Raw genomic sequence first — 25,120 nt, forward strand, 5'->3', positions numbered from 1 at the left:
GTACTTAGTTTTGCATTTTTTAAAAAGCATCAATGGTAACCAGTGACAAACAGCCCTATTTTGTTACAAGAAATGAAATCTACACTAAAATGTATGTAGCTTCCATTAAAAAACATATTGCGAGTTGCTGTCTGTTGCATATTCTCTGTATAGGGACAAATAACTCTTCTCCATTATCTCTGAATGGACAGGGGTCTGAATATCATAAGATCATAAGAGCCGAGGTGGCACAGTGGTCTGCCTGCCTGTCTATATCTATCTATCTATCTATCTATCTATCTATCTATCTATCTATCTATCTATCTATCTATCATCTATCTATCTATCTATCTATCTATCTATCTATCTATCTATCTATCTATCTATCTCTATATCTCTATATCTCTATATCTCTATCATCTATCTACCTACCTACCTATCATCTATATCTGTGATGGTGATGGTGAACCTATGGCACACGTGCCACAAGTGGCACACACAGCCATCTCTGTAGGCACGCCAGCCGTCACCCCAGCCCAACTCCACCGTGCATGCACAAGCGGGGGACACGGCACGGGGTGCAGGTTGGTGCAGGAGGCTTTCCAGCCCGAAATGGGGCATGGAAATTAAATAAATTTGGCTGAACCATATTTAAAACCCCAATAATTTAAAACCAAATTTAAAATTCCCATTTAAAAGCGGAGAAGTTTAGGTCAGGCCGGCTTGCTGGAATAGGAACGTCTTAAGCGTGCGACGGAAGGTACGCAGATCTGGAATCCTCCGTATCTCGGGGGGGAGCTCGTTCCAGATAGTAGGTGCCCCCACAGAGAAGGCTCTCCCCCTGGGGGCCGCCAGTCGACATTGTTTGGCCGACGGCACCCGGAGGAGCCCCTCTTTATGGTAGCGTACTGGTCGGTGGGAGGCTATTGGTGGTAGCAGGCGGTCCCGTAGATAACCAGGTCCTAAGCCATGGAGCGCTCTAAAGGTGATAACCAAAACCTTGAAGCGCACTCGGAAGACCACCGGGAGCCAGTGCAGCTCGCGCAGGAGGGGCGTTACATGGGAGCGCCACGTCGCTCCCATCACCACCCGCGCGGCCCGCACTCTGCGCCAGTTGGAGCCTCCGAGTGCTCCTCAAGGGGAGCCCCATGTAGAGAGCGTTACAATAGTCCAGACGGGAGGTGACGAGGGTATGAGTGACCGTGCGTAACGAGTCCCGATCCAGAAAGGGACGCAACTGGCGGATCAGGCGAACCTGATGAAAAATCCTCTGGTCACGGCCGTCAAGTGCTCTTCTAAAGACAGCCGTGAATCCAGGAGGACACCCAAGTTGCGAGCCCTCTCCGTGGGGGCCAATGCTTCGCCCCCAATATTCAGCGATGGCACCAGCTGACTATATCGGGACGTCGGAAACCACAGCCACTCGGTCTTGGATGGGTTGAGTCTGAGCCTGTTTCTCCCCATCCAGATCCGTACGGCCTCCAGGCACCGGGACATCACTTCAAGGGCATCGTTGGGGTGGTCTGGGGTGGAGATGTACAGCTGGGTGTCGTCAGCGTACTGATGGTACTCCACCCCGAAACCACGGATGATCTCGCCCAACGGCTTCACATAAATGTTGAACAAAAGGGGCGAGAGGACCGATCCTTGTGGCACCCCACATATAAGGGGCCTCGGGGTTGACCTCTGCCCCCCTGTCAACACAGACTGCGATAGATAGAAAGGATGGAAGGCTGAGTCAACCTGGAGCCTGGTGAGAATTGAACTCGCAGTAATTGCAGGCAGCTGGCAGCTAAATACTACTTTAACAGTAGTTTAGTCCACTGCACCATCAGGTTGGGTAATGAAACTTCTGCAAGAAAAGAAGTATGCTCAAAAAGCACCAAGGACCCCACTGTCTTGTCTTGTCTTGTCTTGTCTTGTCTTTCTTTCTCTCTCTCTCTCTCTCTCTCTCTCTCTCTCTCTCTCTCTCTCTCTCTCTCTCTCTTTCTTTCTTTTTCTTTCTTTCTTTCTTTCTCTTCCTTCCTTCTTTCCTTCCCTTCTTCTTCTCCTTCTTCTCTCTCTCTCCCTCCCTCCTCCTCCTCCTCCCCACAAATCTCAACCTCTTCTACCACTGATGATGTTACCTGGTTGGGTAACGAAACGTCTGCAAGAAAACAAGCAACAACAGGGAGCACCGAGTACCCCTCGTTTCAACCCTGAGCTACAAATATTCTCCTTTATTGGTATTCATATATTTGGAAATTGTCAGGCACGAAAAGACCAGGAACACACAGTTGAAGGTTCAATTAAATGCAGTGCTGTGGAGTCGGAGTCGAGGAGTCGGAGTCGGAGGAAATTTTGGGTACCTGGAGTTGGAGTCGGAGTTGGAGTCGGAAATACAAAAAACTGAGGAGTCGGAGTCGGAACATTTATCTCCCGACTCCATAGCCCTGACAGTGCTGTGGAGTCGGAGTCGGAGTCGAGGAGTCGGAGTCGGAGTAAATTTTGGGTACCTGGAGTCGGAGTTGGAGTTGGAGTCGGAAGTTCAAAAAACTGAGGAGTCGGAGTCGGAGTCGAAACATTTATCTCCCGACTCCACAGCCCTGATTAAATGGAATTATTGCTAAAAAGGTATGCACAGAAATCTTCTCAGCTAACCTTTTGGGTTAGATAAGGACGAATGGGCACTCAAGGAGCGATTGGACTTAGTTCTTTTGTAGCTATGTAGGGATTCTAGGCTGATCTCCTTTCACTCCGCCCCCAGGTTCTGCCACCCCTTCTACATAGAAAGATTTACCTTAAGAATAATAAGGAATCAAAAGAACCGGCAAGTGAACATGGCAACGGGAAAGATGCGATCCTGCCCCTTTTGTTCCCTAGCAACAGTTTTCTAAACATCTGCTACCTTTGAATTGGGAATCTGCACCCAGCTGTCATAGCTAATTGACCTTCCCTTTCTGGGGGAAAAAAAAATACTATGAAGGCAAAGCTTTGGCTTGTTGGAGGAAGTCAGTGATTTTTTTAGGAATAAACATATTGGTTATGAAAATGTAGACTGCCCCTAGAAGGTGGACAAGTGTCCTATACCTGATTGCCTAACTTATATATATTTTTTGTATTTTCTTCTCCTTTTGTCAGAGAGATAGAGAGACTGGCCGAGGCAGGGGGAAGGAGTCAAGCAGGGAACTAGTCTGGAATCCTTACATAGGCACAAAGAGGGCAACGTCTGACCGATTGGTGGGTTGCCCCCCATTTGGACCGGCTCGCAAGAACCGGTAGTAAAACTGGCGGGAGGCTCTACCCATTGACCCGGACGTCATCGGTGATCAGTGCGTGCGCAGAAGAGCGAATGCGCAGAAGAGAGCATGCGAACTGGTAGTAAAGATAAGTAGAACCCACCCCTAGTCTGACCTCTATTGAATGCAGCTGAACCTTATCTAGACAGGCTCAGTGTGATGCTGCCATAAAAAGACGAGGCTTGAATTTTCACCTACTTATTTTCTCTGTAGATAATATCCCCTAGGACAGTGTTTCTCAACCTTGGAAGCTTGAAGATGGGTGGACTTCAACTCCCAGAAACCCCCAGCCAGCAGCGCTGGCTGGGGGAATTCTGGGAGTTGAAGTCCACCCATCTTCAAGCTTCCAAGGTTGAGAAACACTGCCCTAGGAGATGGGATAGGAGGGGGGAACGTTCCTGTGGGGTGAGGTCAGAAGCTGGGGAGACTGACTTGGAAGATGGCCAATGAGAAGATGAGAATTGGGGAACGGAAAGGGAAGGGTTTGGGGGGGGCGGGTCAGAGGGTTAGTATCGGCTACGACGAAGTCGGGGCCAGATCTGTCGTACTCAATAAACGGTATATTTCAGCAAAGATTAATTGTTTGGGAGTGCAATTTATTTGAGATGACATTGAAACCTGACACCCAGATGCCAGACTGGGAAGATTCCTGTGAAACGGACGTGAGAAATAAAGAAGCCCAACTGACCCTCTTCACGTATGATCTGTTCGCAACTGACACCCCCTTTCCCTTTTTTCTCAAAAATGTGGTCCCTTGCAGAGGGAAAGAGATTGCTTGGACAAGGTATCTCTCTTTTCCCTCAATTTTCTTTGCTTTGCAGACTGTGCTTCCCTCTGAAAGGGGCCAACGGCAAGTTAGCTCAGCTCTGCAACTTTGATTCGTTAAAGAGCCTTGGTAGTACAGGGGTTTAAGGCATCCTGTTATTAAGCTGGTTATTAAGACCAGCTGCCTGCAATTACTGCAGGGTTCGAATCTCACCAAGGCTCAAGGTTGACTCAGCCTTCCATCCTTTCTAAGGTAGGTGAAATGAGGACCCAGTTTGTGGGGGGGCAATAAGCTGACTTTGTATAAATATACAAAAGTAGGAAGGCTATTGCTTAACGCATTGTAAGCCGCCCTGAGTCTTCGGAGAAGGGCGGCATATAAATCAAATAAAAAAAAAAAATAGCACCCGGGGCCAGCTTGCCCTGCTATCTGAAATTGGGTTAATTCTAATCCATTTCATTCCTTTTGTATCTTAAAAGGGCCAGGCCAGGGAGCTTGCTAGTGCCAAGCTCTGCATTCCTTCCCATGCCTGTTCCTCATTGTGTGCTTTGCTTATTCTCTTCCTTTCCATTGAGGGCAAATGCTAACACTGATTTCCCCTCGCTAATTATTCCCGAACTGGGATGGAGGAGTGGGGAAATATAAGATTGCCAGGATTAAGAGATAAAAGAGAGCCCTTTTCCCTAGCTTCCTTGTGACTCAAGTTCAGGAACATAAACTTTTTCCACCAGTTAGGATTTACCCGACCGACTGGGGTCATATATCCTCCCGTAGTTGTAAATATTTATGGGTAATTTCTTAATAAACTTTTGTTAAAAGTCCTGGCGTCTCTCTTGGCGTTTTTTTTTCTCTTTGGAAACCGTCCTGCAAATTCTAGAATTGTCCACACGCAATTTAAATGGAAACACCAAGTGATGCGGAAACTTTTAATTCTTTGTTGTACTCTGGTGGTCATCTGGATTTGGGTATCCGAGATATGGCAGGCTTATACTGTCTGGTCTCCAAAAGATTGTTCCCAGGTCCAGGAGTGTCCTGAGGGCCAAGCCGTTGTCTTCAGGGGTCTTCAGAATTGGCCATTCGACCAGATACCGTAACTGAATGAAAGGTCAGCCTTCAGTGACTTCAAGAAGTCTACAGCTTCTGATAACAAAGTCCATATATTAACTGCCTGTTGCACAAACGAAATGCAAGCAAACAGCTCAACCAATAGCCTCCCACCGGCCAGTACGCTCCCATAGAGAGGGGCTCCTCCGGGTGCCGTCGGCCAAACAATGTCGGCTGTCGGCCCCTAGGGGGAGAGCCTTCTCTGTGGGGGCACCTACGATCTGGAACGAGCTCCCCCCGGAGATACGTAGGATCCCGGATCTGCGCACCTTCCGCCGCGCGCTTAAGACTTTTCTATTTTATCAAGCTGGCCTGGCCTAAATCTTCCCCCTTTTTAAATGTGGAAATTTTAAATTTTAAATTCGTCTTATTTATAGGGTCATGGATAAGGCGTTTTAAATTGGGGAGCCATTTTGGATTTAATTCTGTTTTAAACGTATTTTAATGTTTATATTGTATGTTTTTTAATTTTGGCTGTTCACTGCCCCGAGTCCTTCGGGAGAGGGGGCGGTATAAAAACCTAATAAATAAATAAATAAATAAACCGAAAAAGACAAGGAAAACTGTTAACTGAAACAACCTGTGGGGATGCAGTCCAGGTATCCCCCCCAAAGATGTGCTATCAACTTTATTTGTTAAAGGGATGTCTTGTTTCCCTATAAGGAGCTCAAGGTAGTATAGGTAGTCCTCGATTTACAACCGGTCCCGTGGTGGGTTTCAAATTTTTTTACTACCGGTTCTGTGGGTGTGGCTTGGTGGGTGTGGCATGGCTTGGTGGGCGTGGCAGGGGAAGGATACTGTAAAATCTCCATTCTCTCCCCAATCCAGGGGAAGGATATTGCAAAATCCCCATTTCCTCCCGATCATCTGGCACTTGGGAGGCAGAGAATAGATGGGGTCGGAGACAGTCATAATTTTTACTACCGGTTGTCCAAACTACTCAAAATTTCCACTACCGGTTCTCCAGAAGTGGTTAGAACCTGCTGAAACCCACCTCTGAACCGGTCGCTTAAAGACAGTTCAAAGTTAAGACAGATCTTCCCAGAGCTGCTTGTGATCCATTTTTGGAGTTACGATGGCCATACATGTGTAGGAGATGACCAGGTTGAGCCCAAGGGAGGGGTCAAATACATCATCGGTCTGGAGTCCCTTTGCACCCACAAGAGACCAAAGTCCATCTCAACCTTGAATTCTGTTGACTCTTATCTACCACCAATTTGCTTTGATTGTTAGTAGTTCAGATTCTTGTAGAAGGCTTTAGCGAACAGTAAATCTATATACTCATTTCAACTGCCTGGACTCTTGATTTCCTGCACTGGACAGCATCCGTGCACACACACAAATACACACACACTCGCAAAGCAATCATGTGATTGCATTTTGGGTGCTTGGCAACTAACTGATCTTTTTGGCTTTTTTCAGTCTTCTGCAATCACATTGACTTGGGGTATTTTTTGCTGGTTTCTGAGGGTGATTTCCTATTTTCCAGTAAAAAAATATCCTTTGGGAAAAAAGATTTTGCTTAACAACTGTGGCATTCACTTAACACTGGCACATTCAGTTAATGACCATTGTACAAAAGCCAATTGTAACTTTGAAACATCAGTCACATGATGTTTCGATTTATGACCACAATTCCGGGCTCAATTCCGGTCGTAAGTGGAGGTCTACCTATATCCCTAGCATTCTGTCCTTCCATTTTTTCCTAGAACAATAATCCTGAGTAGGTCAGCTCAAGGAAGAGAGAGAAAGAAAGACCCAAAATTGCCCAGGGAATTTTGACAGTTTAAAATGGGCTTGAAACAAAACTCACAACATCCTAATCTAACTTCCTAAGCGCCAAATTTCCTTGGTTTGTAAAACTGTTAAGTTTGCAATGATCGCATTACAGCTTTAAAAAACGTACACAATTGTTAACGTAAGAGGACAAAGAGGCAGCAATTAAAATGTATACCTAGAGATGGAAATGAACTGAAATCAGGATTTTTTATTATATTTTTATTGGCTGTGCTAAAGAATACCACAGACAGCCAAGAAAACAAATAAATAGATCAAAAGAACAAATCAATCCAAAGTTGTCACTCAAGGCACCAACGACCAGGCTCAAATTATCCTACTTTGAACTAATTATGGGAAGACCCAACTTTCCGGAAGCGGCTCTGATGCTGGGAAAGGTGGAAGGAAAAAAGAAGAAGAGAAGGACCAGCAGTAGCCAAGAGGTTGGTGAGTGTGCTATTGAGTGCACACCCACACAGTGCTAAAAAAGGAACATTTTGAAGCTTTCTGAGTCTGCAAAGATAAGTAGAACAGTGAGGGGGGGGGGGAAATCCGCTGTGCCACGTGATTTAGATTAGCTAGAAAGCAGGAAATCTGACGATTCCAGCTAATATAAATCTTGCGTCACAGCTGATTGTCGCCCAGCTGATCATCGAAAATACCGGTTCGCCCGAACCGGTAGCATTTTTTACTACAGATTCACCCGAACTGGTAGCATTTCACCCCTGGGATGGACTGAATAACAGTGGCAATGGGGACAACACTGGAGGACCTGAAAAACCAGGTTAAGGAGAGATTGTCATGGAGAAAATCTGTCTATGTGGTTGCTGGGAGTCAACAATGTAATGGCACCCAATCAATCATCTACCGCACAATTTTAGATGAGGAAAAAGCTGAAAGGGGGGAAATGGGTTGTTCTGTCAGAAGTTCAAGATCCTACGTGGTGTGTCCGGCTTCTTGGCAACCTCCTTAAATGGAAAGTGATTTATTTTTTTAAAAAAAGTCCAGGTCTCTAGTGAGATTTATTGAGACAGGAGGCTATGCAGAGATCCCTTTTGTGTCACCCCAGCTAGCCCAGCATAAAATACTGGATTAACATTGCTCAGAGTTGCAGGTTCTTTGTGTTGTTTTTATAGTCTCAACAAACACCCTGCAAGGTTGGCTAAGCAGAGATCAGATTTCTGGAGTCTCTGCATTCCCAACCACCCTTCTGCTCTGGCTAGGAGCTGGTTTGGCTTAACCAAATCACCTTCTGCCCTGGCTGGCAGCTGGTTTGGCTGGCAGTTGGTTTGGGACGTGATGGCTCAGTGGCTAAGACTCTGAGCTTGTCGATTGAAAAGTCAGCAGTTCAACAGTTCGAATCCCTAGTGCCACGTAACGGGGTGAGCTCCCATTACTTGTCCCAGCTTCAGTTCGAAAGCACGTAAAAAATGCAAGTGGAAAAATAGGGACCACCTTTGGTGGGAAGGTAACAGCGTTCTGTGCGTCTTTGGTGTCTAGTCATGCCGGCCAAATGACCACGGAGACGTTTTCGGACAGCGCTGGCTCTTTGGCCTTGAAACAGAGATGAGCACCGCCCCCTAGAGCCGGGAACGACTAGCACATATGTGCGAGGGGAACCTTTACCTTTACCTAGAAGCAAAGATAGTTTTTCTTCCTAGTGTGATTCTTGCAGAGTTGTGTTTACAAAGTTTTACAGAGAGTCATTGATTTACGACCACTCACTTAGTGACCGTTCAAACTTAGGACGGAGCACCCAAAAGGGATTTAGATTTGGTTCTGGAATTCTGACAGCCCCCTCCCCCCCATGGTCATGTGACTGCATTTTGGGCCCTTGGTAAGCGGCCTGCATTTGTGGCCATTTGCAGCGTCGTCCCATGGTCATGTGATTACCATTGTTGCTGAAAACCGGCATTTACTTCTAATTTCCACCAGAGATTACCCAGAGCAATCAATGGTGGTTTGTTTAACGACTGTGGTGTTCACTTAACAACTGCTGCAAAAAGGTCACCCACATAATGACCTGCTTTTTGACCGTCATGACTTAAGTCTTCAAGGCTTGATTACGGTCGTAAATCGAGGACCACCTGTATTGGAGAGGGTATCACAAGAATTCCAGCACCTGAATTAGTTCCGCTTTAGAACCACTTTATCCCCGGGTGTGTTGAAGTGAGACTTTCTGATGTCCTTTCTAGAAGTCTTTCTGGGACCTGGAGAGGACATGGCCTTCTTTGCAAAGATTGTTGAAACCTTTATTAGTGTGGGAACCAATTACAGTCCTACAGCTGGGAACAGGAACAAAACAGGAACTTCACATTGTTACATCTCACCAAATAATTAAAATTGTTAGAATCCCTGACTGGAAATGTACCTACAACAACATAGGTAAGCAGGCATGTCGCACCAGAAGTTGTGAATGCTCCAACACTGGAAATTTTTAAGAAGATGACGGATAACCATTTGTCTGACGTGGTGTAGGGTTTCCTGCCTAAGCAGGGGGTTGGACTAGAAGACCTCCAAGGTCCCTTCCAACTGTAGTATTCTATTCTATTCTATTCTATTCTATTCTATTCTATTCTATTCTATTCTATTCTATTCTATTCTATTCTATTCTATTCTATCTAGTGGTGGTGGGCAGGACCAATCTCACCTGGGAAATAAATGTGTGGTAGAGAGAGTTTCCAGTTGTGACACTGAAAATAGTGCAGAGAAGAGCAACAGAGCTGATTAGAGGACTGAACGCTAAAACATAGGAAGAACACTTGCAGTAATTGGGAGAGAAAAGAAGGATTTGGGAGGGGGGGACATGATAGCAGTATTCCGGTTTTTGAGTGGCTGCCACAAAGAAGAGGGGGTCCACCCATCCTCCAAAGCCCCTGAAGGCAAGACAAGAAACAATGGATGGAAACCAATCAAGGAGAGAAGCAACCTGGAAATAAGGAGGAATTTCCTGACAGTGAGAACAATTAACCAGTGGAACTGCCTGCCTCCAGAAGTTGTACGTGCTCCAACACTGGAAGTTTTTAAGAAGAGGTTGGACAACCATTTGTCTGAAGTGGTGTAGGGTCTCCTGTTTGAGCAGGAGGTTGGGCTCGAATCCCCTTCCAACTGTGTTATTCTGTTAAAGCCATTTGGCGAGAGCGCCCATATCATGCTCTTCAAATTCCCAGTATACTCACCAGCCCCCGAGATAATTTAGCCTTTCTCTGAAATAAACTTCCTGCTGGCTGGGATGTGAAAAAAAAACCCCTGAAACTTTCAGAAAGTACATATTTGAGAACCAGTGCTTGTAGGTTCAGGATGTGCAGAAAAAAGGGAGCGTGAGAAAGAAAAACCTCATTTGAGTTACTTTCCCTTCAATGTTCAAAACCGTAGCAGCCGATCTTGGCTGGCATCCTTATAGGTCCATCCTAAACTGTTGGGAAACTCCCAGCCAGGCAGGCAGGCAGGATCAAGCAGGGACCCAGCCTTGAGTCCTTGCAGTCAGAAGATGCATAAGCTTGACTCCCCCTTAGTCACATGGAACCTTATCTGTGTTGTGGCCCCGCCCTCTGAGCCTGTCCCATCGGAGGAAGAAAGCTCCGAGCATGAGGAAGAGGAGTCAGCCAGGCCTCCCTCTCCAGGCCCCTCCCCTCTGGCACTGTCTCAGGTGCCGGCCGAGGGAGAGGAGATTAGCAGGGAGACAGGTGTCTCGGATGAGAGCGGAGGAGAAACATCATTCCTGGACGCACGCCTCCGAAGGCGTGATAAACGATTGCAGCAGCTCAGGAGGCGTGCTAGGGATTAGAACTGAGTCACTGGACCACACTCCAGAGACTATATAATAGAGGGTGGTGGTCAGTGATCCTTGTGACGAACAAAACTAACCTTGGATAGTCACTAAAGCCTCGTTCGGAACTGCTGAGAGGAATATTTATTGTTGTTGGACATTTGGAAGCTGAGTATTTATCTTTCTGTTTTTCTGTGGAAATAAAGCACTTGGCAGACGGTATGTCTATCGCTGCCAAGTTGGAGATAAAGAACTGGGTGTGTTCCAAAGTGTTTCCTTAACCCTCGGCTGATCTGTGGGGACAGATCAATCTGGGAGATTCTTGTAGTATAGGTAGAAGTCAATAGAGTTACTGGCTTAGACTTTTCCCGAGTGGCTCTAGTTGTCCGTGCCTGACATAAACAGTCGCACTCAAACCTACAGTTCCACCGAGTTCACATCAAAACTGAAGAAGGATCCGGCCATCAGTTCTGCAGCGAATGACCTCTGCTCTGTCAATGGGGCGAACGACCCTGGAAACGGGCTCTTCATTTCCACCTCTATGATCTTGACCAGTGCAGAAAATCCTGGCGATGTGTCCAGTGGGAGTCCCTGATAGCCCTTGAAGACCAGAGAATAGTTTTCATGGACTGGCCAGAAGTCCAGAAGCCAGAGGGGGCATAGCCAAGGAGATGGGACAGAAATCTTTTGGCCTTTCGCTTGTTCACCATCTCTGCCGTTGCCGCCATCGATGGGCGATGTAGCCTGTGATGATCAGTCCGAAGAGGGATCCGGTGGCTCCGATGGTGAAAAGGGCATCTGTGTTGACAACATCTGCAAAAGGAAAGGTGCGCAAACCATGTATTTAGTGCCATAAGCAGACAGGTGCATCCATCTTCTATTAACCCACCTCACAGAGCCCTGGTGGCTCAGGGGTAAGAATGCAGTATTGTGGGCAAATTCTACCCACAGTCTGGAGTTTGATCCTGACTGGCTCGAGGTTGACTCAGCCTTCCATCCTTCCGAGGACCGGATTGTTGGGGGCAAGAGGCTGACTCTATAAACCGCTTAGAGAGGGCTGTAAAGCACTGTGAAGCAGTATATAAATCCAAGTGCTATTGTTATTGTTATTGTTAGTATATTCCACCCTTCCTTCCTCTGTCTGTAGGTGAGCAAGAGACTAAGATGAGCCACTTCCCAGGTTTAGAAATATCGGGTTACAAATATTAAAGACCTCTGCCTCTATATTACATTTCTCCACAATTTATGGTAATTTGATCTCTTCTTCATTCATATAAGTTCATTCTTTTTTAATGTAAATAGTATTGTTTGTAAAGATTTTTTTAACATTAAAACTTTACAATTAGCCATTTTAAAGCATTTTCAAAAAATGTTTTTAAAAATACATTATTTATTTTAGTTTTTTTAAATCTCACCTTCATTAGTTTTATAAATAAGCTAAGGCAGCAAACATATTTAATACTTCTTCCTCCTCCTCCTCCTATTTTCCCCACAACGGCAAGACTGTGAGGTGGATTGGGCTGAGAGAGGGTCACCCAGCTGGTTTTCATGTCTAAGGCAGGACTAGAACTCACGGTCTCCTGGTGATTAGCCCAAAGTCACCCAACCAGATTTTACCCTGGTGCACTCAAATGTGACCCAAACCCAATACAGATAGTCCTCGACTTATGACCACAATTGAGCCCAAAATTTCTGCTGCTAAGTTGTTAAATGAGTTTTGCCCTATTTTAGGATCTTTCTTGCCACTGTTGTTAAGTGAATCACTGCAGTTCAGGGGTGAAATCCAATAGGTTCTGGAGAACCGGTAGCAGAAATTTTGAGTAGTTTGGAGAACCGGCAAATACCACCTTCTGGCTGGCCCCAGGAGTGGGGTGGGAATGGAGATTTTGCAATATCCTTCCCCCAGGAGTGGGGAGGGAATGGGGATTTTGCAGTATCCTTCCCCTGGAATGGGGTGGGAATGGAGATTTTGCAGTATCCTTCCCTTGCCATGCCCACCAAGCCACGCCCACAGAACTGGTAGTAAAAAAAAAATTGGATTTCACCGCTGCTGCAGTTGTTAAGTAACACGGTTGTTAAGTGAATCTGGTTTCCCCATTAATTTTGCTTGTCAGAAGGTTGCAAAAGGGGAATCCCATGACCTTAGGACACTGCAATCGTCATCAATACGAGTCAATTGCCAAGCGTCCGAATTTTGATCACGTGACCACGGGGATGCTGCAGTGCTCGTCAGTATAAAAAACGGTCATAAGTCTGTTTTTACTGGGTATAGTTAAGGGTTTTTCAGTGGGTGAAACAAAATTGATATTGTATATGGTGACAGCAGCTAGGTTATTGATTGGTCAATATTGGAAAAGGGTTGATATGCCTACAATTCAAGAATGGACTTTGAAGATGGCCAGTTTTGCAGAAATGGCGAAGATATCAGCATACTTAAAAGACCGGACTCAAGAGACTTATGTATGGGAGTGGAAGAAATGTATAGATTATGTGCAGAATAAATACCAAACTAGGAAGTATCAAATAGCTTTTAGCTAAATGTTGTGTAGAAATGTATAGTTTATAGGGGGCAAAATAGTTTATTGTTAAGTAGAAATGTATAGTGCACAGGGGGGACAATAGAAGGGTGGTAAAGTATGATATAATATAATATAATAAGAGCCTTGGTACTACAGTGGTTTAAAGCACCCTGTTATTAACACAGCTGCCTGCAATTTACTGCTGGTTCGAATCTCTCCAAGGCTCAAGGTTGACTCAGCCTTCCATCCTTTCTAAGGTAGGTTAAATGAGGACCCAGTTTGTGGGGGCAATAAGTTGACTTTGTATAAATATACAAAAGTATGAAGGCTATTGCTTAACGCACTGTAAGCCGCCCTGAGTCTCCAGAGAAGGGCGGCATATAAATCAAATAAAAAAAAAAATGTGGATGGATTTCACCTTGGGGAAGTCATGGGGAGGGAGGGTTTGGGAGGGTTAGGGAGGGATGGGGGGGGAAATGGGGGAAAAATTGATGTTTGTAAAACTTTTTCAATTAAAAAAAAAAAAACAACGGTCATAAGTCACTTTTTTTCCAGTGCCGTTGTAACTTCGAACAGCCACTAAACAAGCTGTCGTAAGTTGAAGACTATTTTGCACGCGCAACTTCATCTCACTCACTGGCAGATACCACGACACGCAAGGTTGCTGTTTGGGGTGGGCTGACCATCGCAACGCATCGATAGACCCCTTGGTGCTCCAAGCTGACGCTCTCAACCATCAGGGTTGAACGGCCCTCGGCTTCCTCCAGACGGTACTGCGATTGGGCCACTGGGGTTTCCACCCACTGGATTTGGACATCTCTGCTGCATTTTGCGGTCTGGCACGTGATGCGAAGGGCGCCTCCCATGATCCCTTGGGCGGGCACAGGCACAATCGTGGGTCGGCAGGGGTCCTTTGGTTTTTCTGTGGTCCCTTCTGTCGAGAAACCGTTGGTAGTTGGTTTTTCTGTGGTCCCTTCTGTCGAGAAACCGTTGGTCGTGGAAACCAGCTTGGTAGTTGGTTTTTCTGTGGTCCCTTCTGTCGAGAAACCGTTGGTCGTGGAAACCAGCTTGGTAGTTGGTTTTTCTGTGGTCCCTTCTGTCGAGAAACCGTTGGTCGTGGAAACCAGCTTGGTAGTTGGTTTTTCTGTGGTCCCTTCTGTTGAGAAACCGTTGGTAGTTGGTTTTTCTGTGGTCCCTTCTGTTGAGAAACCGTTGGTCGTGGGAACCAGCATGGTAGTTGGTTTTTCTGTGGTCCCTTCTGTCGAGAAACCGTTGGTCGTGGAAACCAGCTTGGTAGTTGATTTTTCTGTGGTCCCTTCTGTCGTGGAAATTGGCTTGGTAGTTAATTCTTCGTCTGTTAAGTAAGGGACAAGCAAAACAATCTTGTGTGTCTAGTGTCTAGTGTCTAGTGACATCTGAAGCAGAGGTGGGTTTCAGCAGGTTCTGACCAGTTCTGGAGAACCGGTAGCGGAAACTTTGAGTAGTTCGGAGAACCGGTAGTAAAAATTCTGACTGGCCCCGCCCCCATCTATTCTCTGCCTCCCAAGTCCCAGCTGATCAGGAGGAAATGGGGATTTTGCAGTAACCTTCCCCTGGATTGGGGTGGGAATGGAGATTTTGCAGTATCCTTCCCCTGCCGCGCCCACCAAGCCATGCCACTCCCACCAAGCCACACCCACAGAACCGGCAGTAAAAAAATTTGAAACCCAGCACTGATCTGAAAACGGAATTGTGCATGGTGATGGACCATGTCTCAAATTTTGGAGAGGTGGTCCCTAGCTCTGCCAGAGGGTTACCTGTTGGGTAAGAAGATCCAGCGGAGTTGTTGACCAGTGTGATGGAGTTGTGATCTTCAGTTAGGGATTCCAGCGTGGGGGCGGCTGTTGGTGTAACCACAGATGTCCCAGAGCTGGTTTGCTTGGTGGAAACAAGATGGAGGAGGCTAGTGGTTGTCCCAACTGAGGACTTCCAATCAGCTGTGGTGAATAGCTCCAGAGCAGATGTTTGACTTATCCTTCCAGATGTGGGAGTAAGGATGATGCTCTCAGTAGCACTGAGAAGCTCCTGCATAGCTGGAAACCAAATATTTAGAATCGTTAAGAGTAATTGTTTCAAGACTTTAGGTCTCCTTTGTTAGATGATGGGCCGGGAGGTTAATTTGCAACCTCCAAAAATCTCCAGAATGACAGGAAGGGGCAAAATGATCTCCCTAAAATGAACCAGCAAAAACCTGAGACAGTTTTGTTTTTCCCACCTGGGTAAATCCAGTTTATCTCCTAGCACAGGGCTCTCCAAACTTGGCAACTTTAAGACTTACGGACTTCAACTCCCAAAACTCTCCAACCAGTTATGTGAGGATTTCTGAGAGTTTGAAATCCACAAAACTTAAATTTGCGTTTGGAGACCTCTGCCGAAAAAAATTGGCCTCACCCCTTACAACAAAGTTAAAACATCACTGGTCCTGTTTCACTTCCCACTCCCAAGCCAAGGCCCCCAAAAATGGAGATGAAAGCTGAAGAAATTGCCAGCTCTTCAAAACTGGAATTGAGTTAAATTTATATAGTTCATTTTTAGCTTTTTTTTAAAAAAAGAAAAAAAAAAACCAAAATTATACATGAATAATATTTTACTTTCAAAGTTACTGATTAATGAAATTGGGGATGCAAATGAAAATATGGTATTCAACATAAAGTTCTCCAAGTACAAGATTTGCCTGTAATTATGGAGATAGCCAAACTATTTTAATTAGAGAGAAGTATTTATATAGTTTTGGTTCTCTTTGAAAACCAAAGCTTCTCGGCTTTTTGCTCAAAATGAAAAAAAAAAAAATGAAATTTTGATGATGAATGATTTTACTATTCTTGAAATATTTAGAAACCTAAATCCAAAGGTGAAGGTTGTGTGTCCTTTTTTTTTGTAGTTTACTGCACTGAAAAAAAGTTTAAAAATCACCCTTTTCCTCCCCTTTGCCTTTTTTCTTGGTTTTTTCCCTGTATTTTTATTTTAAAATGAAAACTAATAAAAACGATCATCAAAGAAAAGATTCACCCGTCATCCTGATACGGCACAGGCCCTATTTCAGGGATGGCGAACCTTTTTTTCTTCAGGTGCCCAAAGCGTGTGTGTGGGTGTGACAGTGCGCATGCCGACACCCATAATGCAATGCCCCCCCCGCAGGCCCTGCCCCCGTGCTCCCCCCGCACATGTGTGCATGACCCCCCCGTGCTCCCTCCGCCCACACCCCCGTTTTTGTGCTAGCAGGTCTCCCTGAAGCCTCCTGGAACCAAAAACAGGGTGGGGTGGGGTGGGTGCACCGCACCCCCCCATGCCCCGTTTTTGTGCTAGCCGGCAGGGGTGAAATGCTTGTCAACTTGCAAAGCTTTCAAGTTGCCATGAGCAGGAGGGAGGGAGAACCGAAGTGAATTCCATACATTCTTTCTGACCGCAATCAGAAGGAGGGTGTTAGGTTTCACAGCCGGCCAAAGTGGTTAATTGGAGAATGTGATTTATGACATGGCCAGAGAGGAGGGGAGAGACAGGGTCATAGGGGAACGTAAATCTACGTGGGATCAGTCCTAACTGCATCCGAGTATTGCCGGAATGTTGCTCCTAATAAATGACTATATTTCCTTTGAAGTTTGGATCATGGCTCATGAATTGATTAGGGCATCTTTCGGAAACTTGACAATGCTCCTGGTTCGGACCGGATCGCTGGATCTGGTAGCGATGGCGGCGGGTGATTCGGAGAACCGGTAGCAAAAATCTCTGCGCTCTCCCCCACCATGCCCAGCTGAGCCGCACAATCATCCGAGGCTTTTTTTTTTTGTACTTTTAAAAGCATTTTTTCTACAACCTCTTCGGCTGAAAAAATGCTTTTAAAAGTATAAAAAAAAAAGCCTCTGAGGATCGAGCGGCTCAGCTGGGATCCTCAGAGGCTTTTCAAAACATTTTTTTCTGCAACCTCTTGGCTGAAGAGGTGGTAAAAAAAATGCTTTGAAAAGTCTCTGACGATCCCAGCTGAGTTGCCTGATCGCCAGAGGCTTTTCAAAGCATTAGAAAAAAGGCTTTGAAAAGTTAAAAAAAAAAAAAGTTGGCCACGCCCACCCAGTCACATTACACCCCCCCCTCACCAAGCCACGTCCACAGACCCAGTAGTAACAAATTTTACATTTCACCCCTGCTAGCGGGCCTCCCTGAAGCCTCCTGGAACCAAAAACGGGGGGTGGAGTGGGGCACCACACCGCCCCGCCCACGTGCATGCGACTCCCCCCACTCCCCTACACCTGCACACGCGACCCCCACCCACGCGCATGCGCGTCTCCTGACAGAGACCCGAAAATCAGCTGGCTGTCAGGAGGCGCACAGACATGCGCAGTGGAGCTGACCTTGGGCGTCGGCTCGCTTGCCCGCAGAGATGCGTGCCACAGGTTCGCCACCATGGCCCTATTTCAAAGTCTGAGGAAAGAGTGGACCGCCTGGGAAACTTACATTTGGGACCAGTGATGGCGATAGCAACCCTCTCGTGGACGAAGACCTCCCCTTCGACCTCCAGAGTTGCTTTGCATTTGTAAGTTACATCTTCGGCCACCCTCGGGAGCTCCAGTTCAGAGTGGTAGACAAACAGCTGGTCTTCTGAGCCTTCCATTTCTTCTTCTTCCATCTCCTTGGAAGCCTCCAGTTGTTCATCTCCCTGGAACCAGCTCAACGTAAGGGAACCGTGAGGGTAGACGTGACTCATGGAACACAGCAAGCGAGCTGGCTGCCCAACGGTGAGGGTTTTGGGCTGGGAGTCCAACTGCAAAGTATCTGGAAAAGCTGAGAAAAAAGGAGGCAGGTGAAGAGACCGGCTGTGTGTCTTTGTAGCTTTGCTTTCGGTGGTTAAGTGCCGGCTTCACCCTGGAGTGTGTGTTTGTGTGGTGGTGTTCCTTTTCTGGGCCATTGATTAATTGCACTGCGTTGTGTTAACTGTAATGATATTCTCGGGACATTTGTTCTTCTTATTGTTTCAGGAAATATTGGAATCTACCCAGAGGACTGGCATTATTGGATTAGAAATATAATTATAGCTCCCGTTATAAAGAACAATAGCAACAACCTCATTCGATGATTCACTCAATCATTGTCTATCCCCAAAATGTTAGAGATGCCCTTCAGACAAGGTTGAGTTTTCATGACTACAAACACAAAGTATGCAAAAGTTATTTCCTTCATTCTTTCTCTTTTCTATCTTCTTTCCCTCCCTCCCCCTCTTCCCTCCCCCTCCCTTTCCTCTTTCTTTCTCCTCCCTCCCTTTCCTTTCCTTTCCTTTCCTTTCCACTCCTCTCCTCTCCACTTCCTATTTACTTTCTTCCCTTTCTCCTTTCCCTTCCCTTCTTCATCCATTTACTTCCTTTCTTTTCCTCTCCCTTCTCTGTCTATTTACTTTCTTCCCTTTCTCCTTCCCCTTCCCTTCTTCATCCATTTACTTCCTTTCTTTTCCTCTCCCTTCTCTGTCTATTTACTTTCTTCCCTTTCTCCTTCCCTTCTTCATCCATTTACTTCCTTTCCTTCTTTCCTTTCCTTTCCTTTCCTTTCCTTTCCTTTCCTTTCCTTTCCTTTCCTTTCCTTTCCTTTCCTTTCCTTTCCTTTCCTTTCCTTTCCTTTCCACTCCTCTCCAATTCCTATTTACTTTCTTCCCTTTCTCCTTCCCCTTCCCTTCTTCATCCATTTACTTCCTTTCTTTTCCTCTCCCTTCTCTGTCTATTTACTTTCTTCCCTTTCTCCTTCCCTTCTTCATCCATTTACTTCCTTTCCTTCTTTCCTTTCCTTTCCTTTCCTTTCCTTTCCTTTCCTTTCCTTTCCTTTCCTTTCCACTCCTCTCCAATTCCTATTTACTTTCTTCCCTTTCTCCTTCCCCTTCCCTTCTTCATCCATTTACTTCCTTTCTTTTCCTCTCCCTTCTCTGTCTATTTACTTTCTTCCCTTTCTCCTTCCCTTCTTCATCCATTTACTTCCTTTCCTTCTTTCCTTTCCTTTCCTTTCCTTTCCTTTCCTTTCCTTTCCTTTCCTTTCCACTCCTCTCCAATTCCTATTTACTTTCTTCCCTTTCTCCTTCCCCTTCCCTTCTTCATCCATTTACTTCCTTTCTTTTCCTCTCCCTTCTCTGTCTATTTACTTTCTTCCCTTTCTCCTTCCCTTCTTCATCCATTTACTTCCTTTCCTTTCCTTTCCTTTCCTTTCCTTTCCTTTCCTTTCCTTTCCACTCCTCTCCAATTCCTATTTACTTTCTTCCCTTTCTCCTTCCCCTTCCCTTCTTCATTCATTTACTTCCTTTCTTTCCCTCTCCCTTCTCTGTCTATTTACTTTCTTCCCTTTCTCCTTCCCTTCTTCATCCATTTACTTCCTTTCCTCTCCTCCCCTCCCCTCCCCTCCCCTCCCCTCCCCTCCCCTCCCCTCCCCTCCCCTTCCCTTCCCTTCCCTTCCTTTCCTTTCCTTTCCTTTCCTTTCCTTTCCTTTCCTTTCCCTTCCCCTCCCCTCATCTCCTCCTTCTAATTCTGTTTTCTGTCTTAAATTACTCCTTTCCCTTCCCCCTCTCCCTTCCCCCTCCGGAAATAGATTCAAGCAACAGATGCTTTTTGAACTTACAATATACATTCAGCTCCACCTTGGCCTGAGAGGGAGTCCCTTGGCACTGTCCTGAGCACAACTTTGTCCCCTCCATGTTAATGGTTGCATTGCTCAGCGTTAGGATGCTCTGTGTGTGGTTTGAAATGATGTTCCCCAAGTCGGTGTCCAGGCCTTCCCATTGCACTTCAGCATCAGGACAATCCATGGAACAGATCAGTTGAATAGTGCCTCCACGTTCCACCAGCGGTTTCCGAGGCTGGATGGCGGGCTTAGAAGTTGGAAGACCTGTTTGTGACAAATAGACAACTTCCTCAGCTCTAGGCATCAAGTTCTCTTCCCTGCCTATGCTGGACTGCAACTACCATCATCTTCCGTCCAGTTCATTGTAAAAGATGCAAGCCCCATCCTCCTCTACCTGCTCAGAATTTTGAACGGAATAGAATAGAATAGAATAGAATTCTTTATTGGCCAAGTGTGATTGGACACACAAGGAATTTGTCTTTGGTCCATATGCTCTCAGTATACATAAAAAGACAAGATACTTAATGATAGTCATAGGGTACAAATAAGCAATTGAATCATACTAGGAAACAATATAAATCGTAAGGATACAAGCAACAAAGTTAATCATACAGTCATAAGTGGGAGGAGATGGGTGATAGGAACGATGAGAAGATTAATAGTAATGCAGACGTAGTAAATAGTTTGACAGTGTTGAGGGAATTATTTGTTTAGCAGAGTGATGGCGTTCGGGAAAAAACTGTCCTTGTGTCTAGTTGTCCTAGTGTGCAGTGCTCTATAGTGTCGTTTTGAAGGTAGGAGTTGAAACAATTTATGTCCAGGATGTGAGGGGTCTGTAAATATTTTCACATCCCTCTTTTTGACTTGTGCAGTATACAGGACCTCCATGGAAGGCAGGTTGGTAGCCATTGTTTTTTCTGCAGTTCTAACTATCCTCTGAAGTCTCTGTCTGTCTTGTTGGGTTGCAGAACCGAAACAGACAGTTATAGAGGTGCAGATTACAAGGTTTCAACCCAGATTCTTCCTGAATTCTCTCTCTCCTGCCCCCGAAAAAAAATTACAGATAGTCCTTGAGTTACAACCATTCATTTAGTTACCATTTGAAGTTACAACAGCACTGGTAAAAGCACTGGTAAAAGCACTTAGGACTGCTCCTCACACTTAAGGAGTGCGCACGTTGTCGCATCCTCACGGTCACATGGTCAAAACTGCACAGAGATCTGTACAAAATTGTACAGAGAAACATAGACAGGTAGTCCTCAACTTACCATGCCTTGATAGTACAGTGGTTTAGTGCACCCTGTCATTAACACAGCTGCCTGCAATTTCTGCTGGTTCGAATCTCTCCAAGGCTCAAGATTGACTCAGCCTTCCATCCTTTCTAAGGTAGGTGAAATGAGGACCCAGTTTGTGGGGGCAATAAGCTGACTTTGTATAAAATATACAAAAGAATGAAGGCTATTGCTTAACGCATTGTAAGCCGCCTTGAGTCTCCGGAGAAGGGCGGCATATAAATCAAATTAAAAAAAAAAAAAAATTAGTGACCAAAGTTAAAAAAGTACTGAAAAAAGTGACTCGTGACTGCTCCTCGTTGTAGCATCCCCACAGTCACATGATCAAAATCTGAGCGCTTGGGAACTGGCAGGTATTAATCACAGCATCCTGGGGTCACATGATCGCCATTTGCAACCTACCTAGCCAGCTTCCAACAAGCAAAGTCCGTGGGGAAGCTGGATTTGCTTAACAGCGGCATGGTTCACTTAACAACTGCAGCCATTTGCTTAACACCCGTGGTCAGAAAGGTTGCAAAATTGGCTATGGCTCCCTTAACAACCGCCTTGCTTAGCAATGGAAATTCTGGTCCCAATTGTGGTTGTAAATCAAGGACTAACTGTACCTCCGATCTGCCTTCCGTTACAAAGGAGGATCCTTTACAGTACAGGAGATCTTGGGTGAACCTATCAGCATTTCGTTGTTCTTTCTTTCTTACATCCTGCCTTTCTGTCTTGAAATATGTGCCCAGAATAACAAGAGTTGGAAGGGACCTTGGAGGTCTTCTAGTCCAACCCCTGCTGAGGCTGGAAACTCTATACCATTCCAGACAAATAGCTGTCCAATCTCTTCTTAAAAATTTCCAGTGTTGGAGCATTCACAGCTTCTGGAGTCAAGGCGTTCCATGAAGATATATGAATAGAATAGAATAGAATAGAATAGAATAGAATAGAATAGAATAGAATAGAATAGAATGGAATGGAATAGAGTAGAATGGAAGGAATAGAATAGAATAGAATAGAATAGAATAGAATAGAATAGAATAGAATAACAGAATCAGAAGGGACCTTGGAGGTCTTCTAGTCCAACCCCTGCTTAGGCAGGAAACCCTACACCACTTCAGACAAATGGTTGTCCAACATCTTCTTAAAAACTTCCAGTGTTGGAGCATTCACAACCTCTAGAGGCAAAGTTGTTCCACTGATTAATTGTTCTAACTGTCAGGAAATTTCTCCTTGGTTCTAAGTTGCTTCTCTCCTTAGAAGAACTGTTGTAACGATTGGGATAGTTTAGTCTAATCAAAACAAGGACTAGGGATGACAAAATAGCAGTCTTCCAATATCTGACGGGCGGCCATAAGGAAGAGGGGGGTCAATGTATTCTCCAAAGCACCTGAGGGCAAGGCCAAGAAATAACGGATGGAAACTTATCAAAGAAAGATCCAACCCAAAACCAGGGAGAATTTTTCCTAACAGAGAGGACAATTAACCAGTGGAACAGAAGTTGCCTTCAAAAGCGGTGGGTGCTCCATCACTGGAGGTTTTCAAGGAGAGATTGGACAGCCGTTTGTCCGAAATGAGCAGGGAGTTTATTTATTTATTTATTTATTAGTTCAATTTATATGCCGCCCTCCTCCGAAGACTCAGGGCGGCTTACAATGCACTTCTAGCAATAGCCTTCATTCTTTTGTATATACCTGCTTAATAGGGCTTTTGGGCCCCCCCATAAGCGATGTTTCTACAAAGTCACCTTATTGCCCCCACAATCCGGGTCCTCAATTTACCTACCTCGAAAGGATGGAAGGCTGAGTCAACCTTGAGAGCCTGGTGAGATTTGAACTCGCACAAATTGCAGGCAGCTAAGTGCTACATAACAGCACTTAGTCCGCTGCACCACCAAGGCTCTTGGGTTGGACTAGAAGACCTCCAAGGTCTCCTCCAACTCTGTTATCTGCTATGCCAAAGGTAAAGACTGATTCCCCATTGTTCCCAAGGACAGACCTGGGGATGAAATCGCAGTGAAATTGGTCCCTGGAAGAATTAATTGAGGCTTTAATGAACTATGCAGACACAGAAGATGGATTTATTCTATAATCAAGTTAACCCAAGAAGCAACTGGATTTCCTGGTATTTCTTTGAAGATGTTTCCCTTCAAAGAAAAAAAATAAAAAACCAGAAAGTCTAGTTGCCTCTTGAAAAAGCCCCTTTGGGACAACCATGACCTGGATGACTGAGAATCTCCATAGACATAATCAAGTTAAGTATATTGTGCAAGCAAAGCCAATCTAAAACGTTCTGATTCTGAACTTGAAGCAAAAAAAGGTCTGGACAGAACAAAACGGCACTCAATGCAGCAAATACTATCCCCTTATCGCTTTTTCCGGTCCAGTTTTTCAAAACGTATCTAGGATAAAACGGCTTGCATTATACAATGGCAATCGATCCATTGGAGTTCACTATCGGTGCAATTCTGTTTTTTTGAGTCTCCTCCCTGCACCTCCCCATAACTGTAAATTCAGATGAGCTATATAGGCACATAGGCATGGATGCGTTTACGAATTGAATTTTTGGAAGAGATTTACAAACATTATATACGGCTATAAACAAACACACACACACACACACACAAAATCTGACTTACTGCAGCCGTAGCAGACCAAACTGAAGAGGAATACCAAGGAAATCATGGCCATTTCTTTGACTCCTGGATCTCTCTATACACAGGAGTCAATCCTGCTCAGAGTTAATTCTTTCGTTCCTCCTTCCTTCCTTCCTTCCAACTGTGCTGCTAATTCTTCGTCTGTTCCAAAACTCACACACCGACGACGCTTTTAAATCTAAAAGGGATGTCACTGCCCACCCTGACCTTATGGAAAGCAATTTCCTTCTCTTCCCCTAGTCTCCTCCCTTATAGTAGAACTTAAACAACACAGTAGTATTTTCTTAGGTGTTTTGTTTCATTTTCAAACTGACGGGTGTATGTTTGTTTATTTATTTATTTATTGGTTCGATTTATATGCCACCCTTCTCCAGAGTCTCAGGGCGGCTTACAATGCGTTAAGCAATAGCCTTCATACTTTTTGTATATACCTGCTTAGTAGGGCTTTTGCCCCCCCCCCCCCCCCAAGTGGTGTTCTTTTTTATACAAAGTCAGTTTATTGCCCCCACAATCCGGGTCCTCATTTTACCTACCTCGGAAGGATGGAAGGATGAGTCAACCTTGAGCCTGGTGAGATCTGAACTTGCAGTAATTGCAGGCAGCTGGTGTTACTTAACAGCACTTTAGTCTGCTGCACCAAGGCTCTTCATGTTAAAGTTAAGCCTCTCCCAGGCCCCCAAAAGTCAATTCTAATGACTTTGTGCTAGACCCCAAATAGCAATAGCAATAGAACTTAGACTTATATACTGCTTCAAGGTGCTTTTACAGCCCTCTCTAAGCGGTTTACAGAGTCAGCCTCTTGCCCCCAACAATCTGGGTCCTCATTTTACCGATCTTGGAAGGATGGGCTGAGTCAACCTTGAGCCTGGTGAGATTCGATCTGCCAAACTGCTGGCAGCCAGTGATCAGCAGAAGTAGCCGGCAGTACTGCACTCTAACCACTGCGCCACCGCAGCTCAAATACAGGTAGTCCTCGGCTTACGACCACAATTGAGCCCAGAATCTTGGTTGCTAAGCAAGTCATTTGTTAAGTGAATTCTGCCTCATTTTACGACCTTTCTTGTCACAGTTGTTAAGTGAATCACTGCAGTTTGTTAAGTTAGTAACCCGGTTGTTAAGGGAATCGGGCTTCCCCATTGACCTTGTTTGTGAAAAGGTCACAAAAAGGGATCACGTGACCCCGGGACACTGCGACCGTCCTAAATACATGCCAGTTGCCGAGGGTCTGAATTTTGATCATGTGACCATGAGGATGCTGCAATGGTCGTAAGTGTGAAAAAGTCATAAGTCACTTTTTTCAGTGCTGTTGTCATTTGTTTCAATGGTCACTAAACGAACTGTTGTAAGTCGAGGACTACCTGTATGAGGGATT

At 45.3% G+C, this 25,120-nt stretch overlaps 1 protein-coding gene across 1 annotated transcript; it reads right to left on the minus strand.

The window, feature by feature from the left end:
- Positions 1 to 13,608: 13,608 nt before the first annotated feature.
- MADCAM1 (mucosal vascular addressin cell adhesion molecule 1) lies at positions 13,609 to 23,879 on the minus strand. The gene is given in 7 exon segments (XM_070931870.1): positions 13,609 to 13,967; positions 13,970 to 14,149; positions 14,489 to 14,545; positions 14,988 to 15,263; positions 17,680 to 18,006; positions 19,816 to 20,082; positions 23,731 to 23,879. Coding segments are annotated over 7 exon segments (1,302 nt in total). The 5' UTR covers positions 23,783 to 23,879; the 3' UTR covers positions 13,609 to 13,824.
- Positions 23,880 to 25,120: the final 1,241 nt, after the last annotated feature.

This window comes from Pituophis catenifer, unplaced genomic scaffold (genome assembly GCF_029215685.1).
Source record: "Pituophis catenifer annectens isolate HBS135680 unplaced genomic scaffold, rPitCat1.0.hap2 SCAF_1, whole genome shotgun sequence".
Lineage (NCBI taxonomy): Eukaryota > Metazoa > Chordata > Lepidosauria > Squamata > Colubridae > Pituophis > Pituophis catenifer.